This window comes from Phaethon aethereus (assembly GCF_964289735.1).
Source record: "Phaethon aethereus genome assembly, chromosome: 6".
Taxonomy (NCBI): Eukaryota; Metazoa; Chordata; class Aves; order Phaethontiformes; family Phaethontidae; genus Phaethon; species Phaethon aethereus.
The window spans coordinates 28,227,304-28,243,766 of NC_138580.1; the positions used below are offsets into that span (position 1 = coordinate 28,227,304).

The 16,463-nt window shown below is 36.7% G+C and overlaps 1 protein-coding gene across 43 annotated transcripts in view; it reads left to right on the forward strand.

Moving 5' to 3' along the window:
- ABI2 (abl interactor 2) overlaps positions 1-16,463 on the forward strand; it is a gene marked incomplete at both ends in the record, with an annotated part of 67,303 nt that overhangs the window by 34,107 nt on the left and 16,733 nt on the right. For 26 of the 43 annotated variants that reach the window (XM_082001692.1, XM_082001699.1, XM_082001663.1 and 23 more), the window contains one exon: positions 6,765-6,941. The exons of 4 other annotated variants lie outside the window; for them this stretch is intronic. In XM_082001692.1, the coding sequence (XP_081857818.1) occupies positions 6,765-6,941 (177 nt within the window). Of the gene's footprint in view, positions 1-6,764; positions 6,942-10,683; positions 10,702-16,463 lie in introns of all 43 variants that reach the window. 13 more of the 43 variants (XM_082001659.1, XM_082001681.1, XM_082001697.1 and 10 more) reach the window with 1 other exon arrangement.

Here is a 16,463-nt window from a genome sequence, read left to right on the forward strand (position 1 = left end):
TTCAGAGAAACTGAGTTTTACACAGACTGAGATGCTAGGTTAGATTGTCTTTGGCATTTATGCAAAATGGGTAGTTATTTAAAATGGAGCACTAAATTACCAGCACCCAGCACATAACGAGGGTGCTGTATATGGCTGTATATCTGCCAAAATCATAGGCTGCACTTGAACAACCAAAAAAAAGTTGGGTTTTTTTTTTTTTAATATTGCTGCAAAATTGAAAACTGAGTTTGTGGGGTTTTTGTTTCGTTTTGTTTGAGTCAGCATCATCCATATGTAGGATGCTCCCCAAATCTTCATGCAAGAAATTGTATCAGAGGAGCAGACAAATGTTTGAATTTTGGAGATTACATACACGAAGTGTGTTGATCCACGGGACTTTAGTAAGTTGAATTCAATATGTCCAGAAATAGGTCATTCCATTGTACCAATGTTGTAGATGGTTATACTATCTATCTTAATTTCAGTGGTTTTTTTTTTTAAAGAAATGAATTTATTTTGTCACTGGAAATTTGATTATACTTCTCTTGGAACAAGCCTAACCTGCAGAAGACCTCCTCGGTCTTCTTTATGTTGGGTGTAAAGTTTAGTGGACAGTTTCTAGTACCACTTAAAATGCCTCATGGTATAATATCTCATCGCTAAATTATGATTTCTGTCAGTCTGACTTGAAATGATATCAGTAACACAGAACAGAAAACAGGTTGGTAACTGCCATCTGCTTGTAGTGCATTATTGCATTAATGCTTTGGTCAGTTAAGTTGTTTAAGAAAACACTAATGCAAATTATGATATCTGGGTGTGTAATCCTGCTTTTAATTCTGATTTGGAATTCCACATATTCTTCAAAGAAGGGACCAAAATCATTTGGGTCTTAGTAAGAAAATGTTTTCAAAAGTGCTTCTTTTGTTCAAGTGTAGCTCAGACTGCAAGAGATGTGATTTATCTTTACCTTTATAGAAGATAAAATATTCTAGTTCTCTGTTCATTGGTGGAATGCCAATTTATATTACTTTCTATGTTTTCTTCTAAATGCCAACTTAATCAAAGAGCTGAAAAGGAAACTGATAATAATTTGTGGTTTTTCAGATTATATATAGGACCTGAATAAGGAAATTGTTACTATTGAAACTATTTTTATGCAAGTGATTAAATCCTATTGGTTTGAAATTCAGGTTTACTTTGATTTGGTTTGAAAGCTGATGAATCTATTCTCATTTGCCTTCTTGAACCTTTTCCAGAACTAGATGATGTGCAGTGTTTCATATTTGTCTGGAGATCTAAATCCTAAATACAGATCATCTGTATAAATATTTATACTTGTTAAAAAAATTGTCTTAAAGTTTTCATGTTAGCAGACACGATGAAATGTTGCTAACGTCCAAATTTTTTAAATTAATCTGGCAGATTTTCAGGTTTTTTATATTTCTATGATGAGAAATACTTTTTTCAGGTTTAGTTACAGAATATGCTTAGCTACCAAGGTCATCTTTAAAACTCTGCTGCTAATTAGATACGCAAGCATGTAATCACAAAAATGAGTGGTAGTGACGAGTTCTCTCCAATGGCACTGCATGATGGAGAAATCTGCTTCATCATCATCTTACAGAATCTGACTCCCATGATATTGGCCGTGAGAATAAGTATTTAATAGACAGCAGATTTGAACTTCTCTGTAGCCAGCATGTGTTACTTAGCTGAACTGTAGCAACATATGTGAGCTGGTTGGTCTCTGCAGGGAAGTTCACTTGGACCTTCCATTGATAAGTCAGTAAAGGCTTGTAACGATTTTCAGTTGTATTCTTGCAGGTTACAAGATGTTATGGTTTAGCCCCAGCCGGCAACTAAGCACCACGCAGCTGCTCACTCACTCCCCCTCCCACAGTGGGACGGGGGAGAGAATTGGAGAAAAAAAAAAAAACCTCGTGGGTTGAGATAAACACAGTTTAATAGGACAGAAAGAGAGAAAGAAACAATAACAATACCAACAAAGGAATGTACAAGAACAAGTGATGCCCAATACAGCAATAGCTCACCACCCGGCGATTGACAACCCATCCCCGAGCAATGATTTCCACCCCCCAGCAAACTCCAGTTTATGTACTGGGCATGACGTCGTATGGTAGGGAATATCTCTTTGGCTAGTCTGGGTCAGCTGTCCTGGCTGTGTCCCCTGCCAGCTTCCCGTGCACCCCCACCCTTGCTAACAGGCCAACACGAGAAGCTGGACTGTCCTTGACTGCTCAGCAACAACCCAAAACATCAGCATATTATCAACAGTTTCTCATCCCAAATCCAGAACATAGCCTTCTTCTGTGAAGAAAACCAGCTCTATCCTGGCTGAAACCAGGACACAAGAATAGCCAAATTCTTTCAAAAATGGTAATGCAAGTCTAATTTTCCGCAGTATATATTACCTGTTTATGGGCAAGTAGCTTCTCAGCAATTTTGTGTCATTATGACCTCTTTCTTTGTGTATAAATTGCATACAACTTGAGTTGAGGCAATTAATGCCGCATTTCTAACACATCAAAATTAGTCAGTTACTAATTTTAAAAAAATAATCCAGTTTTCAAGGTAATTTGCAGTTAATTTTGTTTAAATTCTATGGAATTAGATTAAAAAAGAAAATCTAAGAAAATTTAAAATAAAGAGAAGTGATACAGATAAAAACCATTGCTCACCACCAACACTGATGCCCAGCCACTCCCTGAGCAGCAGTCCCTCTGCCAGCCTCCCCCCAGCTTTATATGCTGAGCATGATGTCATATGGTATGGAATACCCCTTGGGTCAGCTGTCTCAGCTGTGTCCCCTCCCAGCGTCTTGTGCACCCCCAGCCTCCCCAGTGGTGGGGCGGGGTGAGAAGCAGAAAAGGCCTTGACTCTGTGTCAGTGCTGCTCAGCAGTAACGAAAACATCCCTGTGTTATCAACACTGTTTTCAGCAGAAATCCAAAACATAGCCCTGTACCAGCTACTGTGAAGAAAATTAACTCTATCCCAGCCAAAACCAGCACAAGTGCTAACTTAATACTTTGAGAAATTTCACTTACAGGTAGAAGAGAATATTTCTCAAAACTCTTGAGTTCAGTGACTTTTAAGTGAAGTGGTATAAATAGTGTTAACTTTGGAATCCCAGAAATTATTTAATTTTAAAAAATATTTTATTCTTTACAGATCTTGAGGCTGTTTCTATTGAATTCAGTATGGATACTTGATGTTTCAAAATGACTAGAAAATTCCCGATAGAAGAAAATGCAGTGGTTTATACTTTTTTTTTCCCCCTTAAGCTATCCCTTGGCTTATTGCAAGCATCATGGAAAGCATATGAAAAGATGATAGTAATGAGCCTAACCTCTAACGAACTGTCATTTAAAATCTTTTGCTAAAGGTCATGGAGCTATGGGGAAAAAATGTGTAATAATGTTGTCAGGAGTCTGAGATTTCTTGTTAGAAAACAGTGTCTTAAGTTATAGAAGGGTAGAGTGTATCCCATCTGCTTTTCCTTACAGACTTTCCAAGCTAGGTGTTTTGTTAGACCGACTCTAACCCGCAAAACTTCTCAATAGAAGTTTCTAAACTGCTGAATAAACATTCTGCTAGCATTCTCCTGTCTCACTTAAGGGATTTATGCTAGTACTGGAGGCAGTAATTATCTGTGTGTTGAGAATAAATGTTTTCATTTTCTTTAGTAGCAGGTTAATCTTTGTTCCTTCCTCTACTAATCAAATACCTCTACGTTCCTTTCTGCTGCTTTATAGGTGTCTTAAGATCTTATGACTCCAGTAGCCTATTAAGCAAGAAAATGAAATTTTTTAAAAACCTGTCAGCAAAACGCTTTTCAATACAATTTTAGGAGTATGTACCAGAATTAGGTGCTGGTTTTATACTCTTAGTCATTCCATAGCTATTCAGGGTAAAAGAAATGTTCTGAATCATCATGCAGAAGAATTCCCATTAGATGAGCTTCAGGTTTTAATTAGGTTTTATGGATTTTATTGTTTGTTACTGTAGTCATGCCTCATTGATCACCATACTCCTTAAGGAAACCAGTTGTACTCACAACTCCTATGAATAATTTAAAAACCACGCTTTTCATTCATGGAAACAAGTTTCCACAATGCCAGGATGCCATTGCTACAATAACATGTGCATTAAATATCTATACTTATATTGTATTTATAGATAATTGCATAAGAAAATACTAAAAGAACGTCTTTAAAGTTGCAGAGGTGAAGCATTTGAAATGCAGAGAAAGGAAGATGTGGTCTTGCTAACACTGCACTAATTACTTTACTTTCTCTCTGATTTGTAGTTTGAAATTAAGGCTCTGAGAATGTACTGTCCAAGGCATAAAATACTTCTGTATGACCAGATTCAGACCCATAAGGTTTTGACGTTTCAGTACATTTGAAACATCATATAGCATCGGCGGTACAAGTGCTGTTGCAGCTGAGGTGGTTTAACATTCTAGCAAATGGTATCAGAGGGCTGTGAGACAAAGAGCATACAAGAGTCAGTGTAATGTTTCTGCAGTTCTCTAGTGATATGTCTAGATCACAGATGAAGTCTGAGATAATTGTAGAGATTGAATTCTTCAGTTGTATTAAACATGAGACTGTCCTCCAAGTTGTTGCAATCACACACTGTTAGTTTATTAGGAAAGCATGTGCTTTCTAGCTCCTCAACAGATGAGGTGAAGATTCTGTAGACGATCTCTTTGGTATGACTGCTACTTGTTCCAGAACGTCTCCTTCCATTCACTATGCTGCAAAAGCAAAGGTCTGGCACAGAGAAGGGATAAAAACTTGTGACGGAAGATAAAATATTGAATCTTACCCTGATACAGAATGGTACACTTTTGGTATTCTGGCCTGGAACATGCTTATGCACTTGTGCTTGTACAGTCAATAATATTGTAAGAGCTGTGAAGATGTGATCTGGACTGTTGCACTGGGGGATGGTATATAGACCTGGTCATTGCAGGGAGCTTCAGAAAGGACTTTGGCAAAATTGTTTGGAGAGTGGTTTAGTTGTTAAGTAGTCATAGAAATATACATGTTTCTGTTAAGCTTGTATGAACCATGAATTTCTATAGAGTTTATATATTGGCCAAATCTGTCTGGGTTTTTGTGATGGTAATGGAGGATGTGTCCCAGATATTTTAACTACCCCTATTAAATTTCAAATCATTGCTCAACGAAGTCGAGCTTTCCGAAGAGAGGGTTGCCGATGCATTTTGACCTTGAACAATCTGTTTTTCTGTAGCTTTGTTTTAAGAAATAGCTGTGCAGCTTTAGTAGAAACCTCCCAGTTCTAGGCAGGTGGTACTAGAGGTACTAGGCAGAAATGAACATGACAAAGCTATATTCAGTGCTTAATTTTAGTGAAGTTGCAAGATCTTGAAAACATATTGCTGGGAAATACTATGTAGTCCTTATGCTTCCATATAATGCCCCTGGTATTTGTGGAAATTCTTCTCTGGGAAGAATGTGAAGAAACAACTTCTTGGAAGTGGTTTGTTGTTTTTTTTTAAAATTTTTGTAGTTTTAAAGGGTGTAAAGATTGCACAAGGTAATACAGGGTCCATTTTGCTTGTTTCGCTATCAGTAGTACAGACAAAAGGGTAAAACTTTGTAAGTTTACACCCTTACTTGAGTGTAACCAATCCTACTGCCCCAATCGCTACCCACAGAAAAATAAAATTTAAAAAGTGTGTGTAATGAAAATGAATTCTCGTTTGTACCTGTTCCTTAGTTACTACAGAGCCTGTCTCCTAACTGTAAAAAATCTTTCCGGTGCCATTCATGTAGCTAAAGTGGTAACAAGAAATCCTATGAATGTTTAGAAATCCTAATGGTGGAGATTCTGGCTGTTCTCTGACTTCTTTTTAGCCTGTAGCTAAAATGTTTGTTCACAACTCTGGCAAATTTCCTATGAAGAAATGTGTTTTGTGAGCAAGGAATTATTTTTATTTTAAATGATGCAAGCAACTCCATGCACCGTGACTTAAGAGATTTTATTTTCCTGGAAGGGATAGACTTTTTGGTAACTTTTTCCTAGTCTTGTTACCAAACAAGATTCAAGTACATGTTTTTAGGCAATGAATTTTCAGTGTTGGCCTCAGGCATTCTAAGTGAAGGCACTGGATTTAACCACTGGCTTCATTGTGGATAAATTAGTACTGAGCACTTTCTAAAATCTAATCATTGCTTTGTGATGAGTGATTTGTAATGGCTGAAATACCTTGTCGAGTTTTCTGAGTGAAATTTTATTCTATCATATGAGTACCAGTCCTAGCTTAGCAAACTGGTCTACAGTGTAAGAAAACCTTCTTATGGCTTGTTTTTCAGGTCGTAAAAGTTAAGGTTTGGGAAGGTATCCTTACACTTCATCTAGCTGGAGACTATTTCAAAGACTAGCTTAGGGAGCAATTGTAAAATTAAAAAGGATAATTGGAGGAATCGTATAAAACAGTGTCAGTAAATTAATGGGAACTACTAAGAAGGGAAAGGAGAAGGAATTTTGCTGAACTGTAAAGCATGAGAGTAATAGAAAACCCAAAGAACCCATAGCTATTAGTGTGGGTTTAGAGGTGAGCAGTTCAATCGTAAATTGAACAAAGATGATGTAATCAAGTATATTTAGTGATATGTTTAGCACAGTATACAGAGATCTTCAAAACGTTGGAACTGATTCAGGTTTTTTTTATACTGACTATTCAAATGCATACCACTGTTAGTAAATACACTGCGTCTTTTGTAGACGGTGGACATTCACAAAGAGAAAGTTGCTAGAAGAGAAATTGGTATCTTGACTACAAACAAAAACACCTCAAGAACTCACAAAATCATTGCACCAGCTAACTTGGAGCGACCAGTTCGCTACATCAGGAAACCTATTGATTATACAATTCTAGATGATATTGGACATGGAGTGAAGGTAGGTGATATTCTTAAAACAGCCAAACTGCAAATACATTGTCTTTGTATTATTTGCAAAATAACCTGATGCTTTTCATGGTAATATACCAGTTTCTCCTTGCCTGGCCAGTGTGTCTATAAACTTAAGAGGAGTCCTGTCCAATTTGCAGTTGCCCCTTCCTGTTCCCTTGCCCCCATGTTTCTAAACCTTGCAAACCCACTGAATCTTATTTCTGAGGATATTCAGGACTATGGGTCTCACCTTTTAAAATGCTTCTGAATACCTAGTTGTGTGATGCTGCTATTATTTTTTAATCAGTTGCCAGGGATATACCTAGAGACTGAAACGCTAATGACCGTCACTTTTCTGCCTGAATTAGCACCATGAAGTATGATCCAGCTGGAATTGCCACTGGTTTACATTGAAGCTCACCCGAAGAAAGGGTTTGCGTAGGAAGTATTATGTGCTCCCTTTTCTTCTTTCTGACAGGGTCAGTTATACCCGTGTCCTGTGACGTGCTTCATTAAAGTGAGCTCTCTACAACTTTTGTGCCATATGAGGTTTCAGAATGGGATTATTGCTGCCAAGTTCAAAGCTAGCTGGTTCTCCCTTTTAAGACTAGGAAAAAAGGAGGAACCTCAGGGCAAAGATCAGACTGAGACAGAACTGGTGGCTGTTGTATGCAAGTGTTAGATCAGTGTACACAACAGCAGTAATATAACGTGTGAGATTAGATATGCATTTTCAAAAGCACATCCTGATTGTAAATACAGTCCTTAGCAGGTGTGAGCTCACTGTTAACTTGTGCTGCCAGGAAAACAAATACGGAAATGAGAACACTGACAGTGTTAAAGTTCCAGGAGAAGAAAGGTAAATAACACAAAGCAGTGACATTTTTACATGACAAACTAACAAATACGTAAACCTGCTAAGTAGCAGTAAGGTAAGATGCTTCTTCCAGTCAAAGTACACCAGAATTTCTTTTGCTTGACATCTAACTGCATTAGGTTACCTATGGTGTTCAATTTGAACTGTCTGCTTGGATAGCCATTTAAATGGTTATTTAACCAAACTTTAAAATTCAAATTCTGAACAATCCGATTTAAGTATCTTTCCCAAGCAGTTTTACTCAAGGTCTTCTCAACATCCATCCTGTTTGTTAACAGAAAGTCTTTTTTCCCCTATTTCTTACCAAAAGAGTCAACCTCAGTTGACCCAGCATTAAATAACTACAGTTTTGACCAGGAAAGAATTATCAGTCTTGTGTTAAGACCTACTGCCAATCCTTAGAAATTTTGAATTTATGCAGGTCAGCAGAACTCCTTCTGGATATGGATGGAGCATATTAACCTGTACGATTACAGTTGCTAATATTTTAATGATCACTTTTGTTTTAAAGAGTATTTTAGAACTCATTAAAGATTAGTTTTTAATTGCTCTGCAGCACTATCTTACTTAGCACTGGCTCTAAACCATTATACTTGGTATCCCACTTACCTCAATGTAGCAGAATCATACTCACTGTGATGCAATGAATTATGTTCTTCTGAAAGAACATAGCTCATGAAATGGATGATGACTTAAATGTGTATTTGCATCCCTTTGTTATGCTTGTGATATGCCTGAAACATCTTAGAAGTGGTATTTGATGTACTATATTTATCTAGAACATGAAAAAATATTGTGTACTTGTGAAACAATAAGCAGAGAACTTGAAATCATGCTATCCTTAAGGTCTATAGATGTTTTCCAATCAGGTTAATCCTGTTTCAGCACAGGAGAAAGAACCACTGTCTTGCTGGTGGGGAGAAAGTGGCCTGTTGTGCTTATGAACCTGTTGTTTTTGTTCTGCTTGAGTAACTACTGATTAGTTTACTAGATCTCCAGCTGGAGAACCAAGAGAAAAAAAGAAATGGGGTAGGAGCTTTAAATTTGCCTGTTTATAGCTCTCTATTGCTGGAGCTGTGGCATTTTTCCCTTCAAGTGAGTATTCGTAAGGAACTACTGCATAAATAGCATTAAAGTTCCAGTTAGTATTGAGGTGCCTCAGTCTGCATTCTTTTTCCTTTTTCTGCTGAAGGGTTTCCCCTCTAGTACTTGGACCCAGAATTATGTATTGTCAGGACAGTCAAAGAGCTAATGCAGCAGGCATTCATTGCAACCCCTGAGAAAGATGGCAAACTGGACAGAGAATAATATAGGAGAAAAAGGGAGCATTCCTGGCCAAGAAATCCAGTATGCCATGTTGAGAGAAGTAGTATAGGCACTTGAGCACCTATTCCTTCCATTCAGAAATTTGAAGCATCAGTGCGTACCATCTTCAGGAAAAGGTGCTCTACAATATGGTTTCTTAATAGGTGAGAGAGAATTTAAGTGCCGCTATATCATTACAGCAGTTCCTCATCATCTTCCCTGCCTGACTTTACAGTGCTGCAAAAATCTAGAGAACCTTTTGTCTGAAAGAGAGTTGCTTTCAATATTTTCAAATGTTCCCTGAGTTACAAAGTCTTCCAATCTGTTCTTCCCTCCAAAGAGTTCTTTAGTCAAGAGGATGAAAAAAAAAGTTTGATCCATTCAAAGTGGTGTGTATTAAGGCACTGTAATTACCAGGCAATGCTGCTGAGGAAAAGGTCTCTGCTCATGGGTCCTCTGATGTAACTGGCCACTATGGCCAGTACAGGGGGACCAGGTTTTCCAGTGTAGCTGTATGAAGCAGAGACCATTTTGCTTAAGAGATCTGTAGAACTTTAAACTCAAAGACAGGAGATTTTTATAGTAAATGAGATTATGTTTCTCTTTTAATACATTAGGGTCTCTTTATGATCTGAATGGAGGAAACAGAGTAGTTACTGTGGATACTCCACTGTTGAGATTCTGCATATTTAATGTTTCGTGTTACAAAAAGTGTAAGAAATGTGATAAGTTTAAATTAGTTTACATTAAGTTTAAATTAGGTGAACTGAAAACAGATCAAATGATATTCAAATGGGAAGACTGGTATTTTTGAAAAAATTATTATGAGGAAAGAAGATGCATGGTATTGTGCCAGTAAGATGTAGGACAATGTCAGAAAGCTAGCCCTTAGGCTTTAAAATACGATTTTGCTGTTGGTTAATGTCTTAATATAAAGTTTAGAAAATAGTGGTATGTGGTGCAGTATCCATATCGAGTGCTGTACTTCTTACAAGGTGTGATGTAATGATTTGCCCCTAATCTTTGTTCAAGAGATATCTCATGGCATCAAGTTAAGAGTTAACGAACAGCATTGGCTAGGAAAGAACACATATTAGCTTAATATTCTAGAGGTTTCTATTTCAGCTAGTTGTAAATACGCTAATGTATGTAACAGTTTAAATGAGCTCAGGGTATTGTTAAGGCTATTCTTTGACAGCTCAAATAAATTAATCTCTGAAGTTAATCTATTTAGATCTCATGTTCCGTTTTGAAAGAAGCTGACTTTTTGTTAGCACTGTAGGAACTTGAGTAAACAGTGTACAAGCGTTTGAGCATTAATTTTAAGGTGTTAATCTAAAGGCCTTGTGATCAATGTATATTAAAAGTTTCAGCTTGAAAAATCTTTTGTTCATGACACATTCTGCTTTAACCACTCTTTCTATGATCTACTGATACATTATTTTGTTAATGCTGAATGCTTAACGTTTTTCTTTCTTTTTCCTTTCTCTTCATATCCTGAAGTTCCAACTAACCTTTCAATGCTTTTTTTCCTTACCTCTTTTATTTGCTCCATTTATGCATTAAGTGGTTGCTTAGATTTAAGGTAAGAAACCCCAGGGCTGGATTTCCATTCTTATTCTTCTGAGACTATTATACACGGGGAGATGATTAACATGAATGTTACTTACTGATTGTTTAAAACAACACCCGGTCTCCCTCCTGTGTACCAGACCTTCCGTTGAATGACTTCATTGCAGATAAACATTTTGTCATATAAATTGATGTATTTATGTAAGGAAGCTAACACAATTAATTTTAAAATCTTTGTGGCAAAATACTGCCTGCCTTCAGCATCTCTACCAGATCTTTTATGAGCAAGGAATGTTGTGCTAACCTTGTGTAGGCAAAAAGTTACAGTGAATAGACAGCAGCTGAATATAAGCCTCCCCCTGTGTAATATTCTTTTTATCCTATATACGGTGTAAGTTATGATTTGATTGGGATTGATGTTTCAGTGTGAGATTGCTCAGATAACGGGCTTCAAAGATGGGTAACAAATTCAGATCTGTATATTATTTTTTAAAGTTGCAGTATCCTTAACTTTTTCAGAAACTGCTAGCATTATTTAAATACTGAGAGACACTTATATGTGGAAATTTTCACCAATTTGATAGTTGTGTAGAATATTTAATAACCCTAAAACAACAAGCTAAGTGATTTATTTAGTCAAATATTAAATGAATAGTTCATCAAAGAACTCGGACTGAAGTATGTCAGATTCTCAAGGATCCCAAAGAGGTTTAAATGTTAGTAGCCTTAGTGACTGCAGAAGTAGCAATGAAAAGCATTAGACAAGCACTTAAATGAAGTTACATGATACTACATTGGAGTTCGTAGCACATAAATGAATAGATCGGTTATAGCCTTTATTGAGTGCTATGATGTCATCATCCCCCTGAAATGCAAGTGATTTGGGGGTTTGGGGAAGAGGGAATGAAAGTTTTTGGTGTTTTAGTAGCAGCTGCCACAGTTTTAGAGAAGGAACTGTATTTTAGAACATAGAATACTAATATGTAGTATGAGTATATTAATTAAACGAAGTTCCAAGTTGATGTGAAATACTTTTCATGACTAAGTATTTTCCATGACTGGAAAAAGCTAAAAGAAAATCCTGCACATTCCTGAAAAGATTGCCTGTAAAACCAGATATTCCCGTAGATATCCCAGTGATGTCCCTATGGAATTGGCCAGATGGTACTTTTAGTGAGGTATTAGTAAGTGTATGTAGCACATCTGATCACAGTGGAGAATGTTTAATAAATGACAGATTTCTCCCATGTCATTTTAAATTTATTTTTACATGACTATGAGAGAAGTACAGTATTTCAAGTCACATAGTTTTTAAATGCTTTTTATTTGAGAATTTCAAAATGTATCTCCTCCCTGGCTCTTTCTGTCTATCCACACAAAATGGATACTTCTGATGCTGCATATGTCTTATTCTGGGTGCAGTTCATACGGGATGATGGTTTTCTCAGTGATCTTGAAAAAAGAATTTGCAAACTCAGTTTTCTTTTTTACTCTCTGCAGTTGCAGTTATAAACAAGTAATGATCATCCTAAAAAATTTTTTGAAATTATATAATTATAGATTATGTGTGAACTGCTGTATCTGTGCATATCTTTTTTCAGCTTTTCAGAGAAAATTATTTTATTCTATTTATAGGTTTGGAATGAAAATTAAATCTTTTGTTGTAGTGCCAGTTAAAATATTTCTTTATTTTTACTGGAGTGAACCTGATCAGAAATTTGATTCGGGAAATCACAGTATGTCAATCAACTTCTCATTGCCAAAACATGAGGAGTTTTTTAAAATTAAAAAAAAAAAAAAAGGCAGAAAGCAGCGCAGCACCTCTCAGTGGACATGTTATTCTTTTAAAGTCTCACTAGTCACTGTGCATCAGCTTGAAAGAAGAAAACCAAAAGAAGGCTATTAACCCTAGTTCCGTGTGAATAATAATTTTACTTCACACACAAGAGATTGGGTATGAAGTGTTTAGCCTGCATTTATTTTTAATGGCTGCAAAGAAACCTTAGTCTTAGTTAACAGTTAAAATATTAAACTGACTAGCTGTAGCAAGGCTAACTGTGCTTATGTCTGGGCCGTTTAAATTTAAAATTTTAAACAGATTTGGAAGAAAATTCCAACTACAAGTCAGAGGAGTATCTGTAGCGTCTCCCTATCAGCAAATTAACTGAAAATGACATTGTTTAAGCCTTTTTCTATTTACCCAACTTGGTTCTTCAATTACTTTACGTAGGTGGATGTGGTAAGAACAAGTAAACTCACTTGCTGAAGCTTCTGCTTGTGGTCATTTGCCAAGACAGGGTTGAAATTTAGACATTTTACTTCTATATCAACTGGCTAATCAACTGAGAAACATGGTTTCATTAGACATGCAAAGTATTCGAGTGGCTGAGCACAGCCTGAAAAGGACTTTACTTTGAGGTAGCAGATGGTGGGCCAAAAATCTGCTCATCCTCCCTGTAGTGGTAACAAGAGGAAGCAAGGCATGGGAAGGTAGTTTTCATTCAGCCTAAGGTGGTTTTTGCTAGAGTCAGGTATAAAATTGCTCAAGAAGGTTGTGTAGCTGCTTGAAGTTTCTGAACATAATCCATGGAACATCCCTGATGAGACACTTTTTCTTAACAGATTTTGGGCAAAAGATGATTCTTTTGACATCCTGAAAGTTCTAGAAAATCCGATTTGACCATAAAGCACCACTTAAAAATTTCTGGTCTGAGTCCAACTTTGGTGTTAGAAAATAGGTCTTCCATGTTTCATTGTGTGGAATATCTGGTATTCAGGATTTTTGAAAACTTCCACAGTGTTTTGGTAATTGAACTAACAATGACGTACTTCAGAAGAGCAAAAATATGGATTGAAAACTTTGTTGCAGGTAAGTGCCTTACAGCCATGTAAACGCACAGTACATTGGTGCAAATAGGTTTTGCATGCTTGATTACCAGCTCTTGTATCTGGCCAACTATGTATTTCTGCCCTTCTTGTTCGGTGGATTTTTTTGCTCATGAAAACATTCTCAAGAATTGAATGAATTGCAGGATTTCTCAGTTTTAACCGGTTTATTTCACTACAAATTTGTTACACAGTAGAGTGCTAAAGAAGCTCAATCTGTTAAATGTTTATAAAAATGTAACTATGAAGGAAACTCAGTCATATGTAGGACCATAAGAAGTTGATTTAATCACTGGGATCGATGAAAAACTAGTAGCCAAAAATAGAAATTGGACAAGTAAGTCTTAATTATTCAAAAAATTAAACTTAAAATGATCATTTTCTAAAGGTTTTAGTTAGTCCTGTATTGTGTCCTGAAGTCATCAGATGTTACTTTTCTAAAACTGACACTGTAAGCTCAATATACAAAATATGAAATACTATTGTATCCTTTTTAAACAGAATGGTCCATAGCGGTCCATTTCTTTAGAGTTCTCTTTACGGCTGTTACTGTGGAGCTGGATCTCAGAGCATTCTCCAGGATGTGTTACTTACCAAGGATCTGCTTATTTTAAGTTGTTGATGCAGTTTCTTTCTCAGCAAAACTTAAAATTCCAGCTCCAGTGCTGGCAGTTAGAGCTTTGGTGTAAGACATTTTTCTTCTGTAGTGCAGGTGCTTGCTAATTCACATGTAAAAAGCTCTGCAAGGTATCCAGTAAAAAAAAGCTTATCCAAGATCTTCCTAGAATTATTTGGCATTCCTCCATGTAACTTTGGTTGGTAATATTTTCTACTTTTTTTCTTCAGTGGGAAGAGGCAAAAAAAGAACTGGAAAAACCCCTGCATGCATTCTGCACAGACCCTGTGCACTGCTTGTGTTCACAGGGTTGTCTTCCTTCTTTTAGAACAGTCAGCCGTTTTTTTTCTCTGACCTTTGTGCCCAAATCGTTACTACCTCTTTTAATTTTTTCTTTTTTTTTAGCACAGTGGTTAGCTGTTTTGGCAGTTGTGAGCAAAGGCAGAGATACTCCTTTGTGCTTCTGCTTGCAGGCTCTGTTTTGCCACACAGTTTCCTAAAGGAATTTGCAAGCTCTTGACTACAAACCAACCGCAGATCTGTGGGGTCCTGCAGTCAAACCAACCACCAACAGACAGATGCATTCCTCTGCTTTCACCCTCCAGTTAAACCAGTTGCATCTGGATAATTCCAACCGTGCGTAGCTAGGGGGACTGTCACCAGAAACAGTGCAACTTCTGGCAAATTCCAACTTACTCCAGAAAATAGATTTTTGAAACTTCACAGCAAATGTGACCTTGAGTTCTTAGCGGTTCCTTTGGGTTTTAGAAGTTTGTAAGAGGGATGTGTGTGGATGAGGATTTGTGTATGGAAACTTATCTCTACAACCATAGCTGCAAGATGGAAAAGGCAACAGAGTAAAGTTTTGCAAGAGGGGGGCATTAATGGCTTTCCTCCCCTCTCCCCTCAGTAGAAGTCTAGGAGCACACAGATTGGTCTAAGTTTGATGTCATCTAAAGACACCCAAAACCCCTGCCCCACTAAGCTTAATGCACTGTTCAAAATATAGCAAGTGTTTAATTAAGGTGGGTTTTTCTTGTTTGTGTTTTTTTGGACAACTCAAATAGGTAGGTGGGTGAGACAGCCGTCTTTGATGAAAGAGGAAATACAGAGGGTGCTGCAACTTTAAAAAAAAATTACAGATTTTGTGCTATTCTTAATGTTCCGTGTATAGAATAAAATATACTTCACTTTACACTTTCCCTCTTCCCTTCAAGTAGTTGTAGTTCAGTGCTTACCTTGTCCATCACTTGAACTAACTTTAGATTTCTTGTTGCTTAGAGTTGGCTTAAAGGACTTTATAATGCTCTGCAGGAGAATTTTTTCTTAAATTGACATTGCCAAGCACTCTTGCACAACTAAACCCAAGCGTCTGTTTTTGAATCTGACAAAAAACCCCTTCCAACACTTGGTTTTCTTTTCCTCCCAGCAAATTGAAAATGTGATAACTGGGATTGTTTAGAGCAAGGGGATCAAGTTTCAGTGGGTTAGAATACTGAATATATTACTCTTTAAGCTGTTCTTAATATTTATAAATTCACAGATCTAAACATTGCCAGGGTTTTAAACAAGTTGTTATAGACAAATTTTAAAGGAGTAATTTGCCTTTAATGATGTTCGCAAATACTCTTAATGCCTTGATCACTGTGCCTTTTTTATACAGATGGTGGGGGCAGTAGGCAAGACTTACTTTTTGGAAATAAGAAACACTGTGAAACAGAGCATGACAGGAATAACAGAAAAAGGGATGTAAGAATACTTATTTAGGTTTGTTGCATATCTCTGTCTAATCAAATAAGAGCATACATAGATCATGGCTGTTTAATGGAGATTTGTAAGAAGACTATGTACTGATCCTGTAAGGGTGCATGCATTGAGAGAGCTGTGCTTGCCTGGCAGTATACAGATAAGCAAAATGCCTACATTGTTTATGATTCGTAGACTGATAATCAGTCAAGATGATTTTTTTTTTTAAAAGATGTTAGAGTAAATTTTCTTATATAAAAGTTACTTCATTAGTATTTTAACCTGAAAGAGGAGGAGGAAACAACTGCAATTGCATCACATCACTGCTAAGTATTTTTCTCCCCATCCAGTTATTTATCAATTCATAGAGATTAAATTGCTGAAGATTTGGTGGGGGAAAAAAGTACATCTTTGTATTTTTCTCCATATAGCTTTCTCTCTATGTTTACATATCCATAAATAATATTTATAACAAATACGATCGTAAAAAAATTTGATGTCATACTGTGAAAACATTAAAACACTAA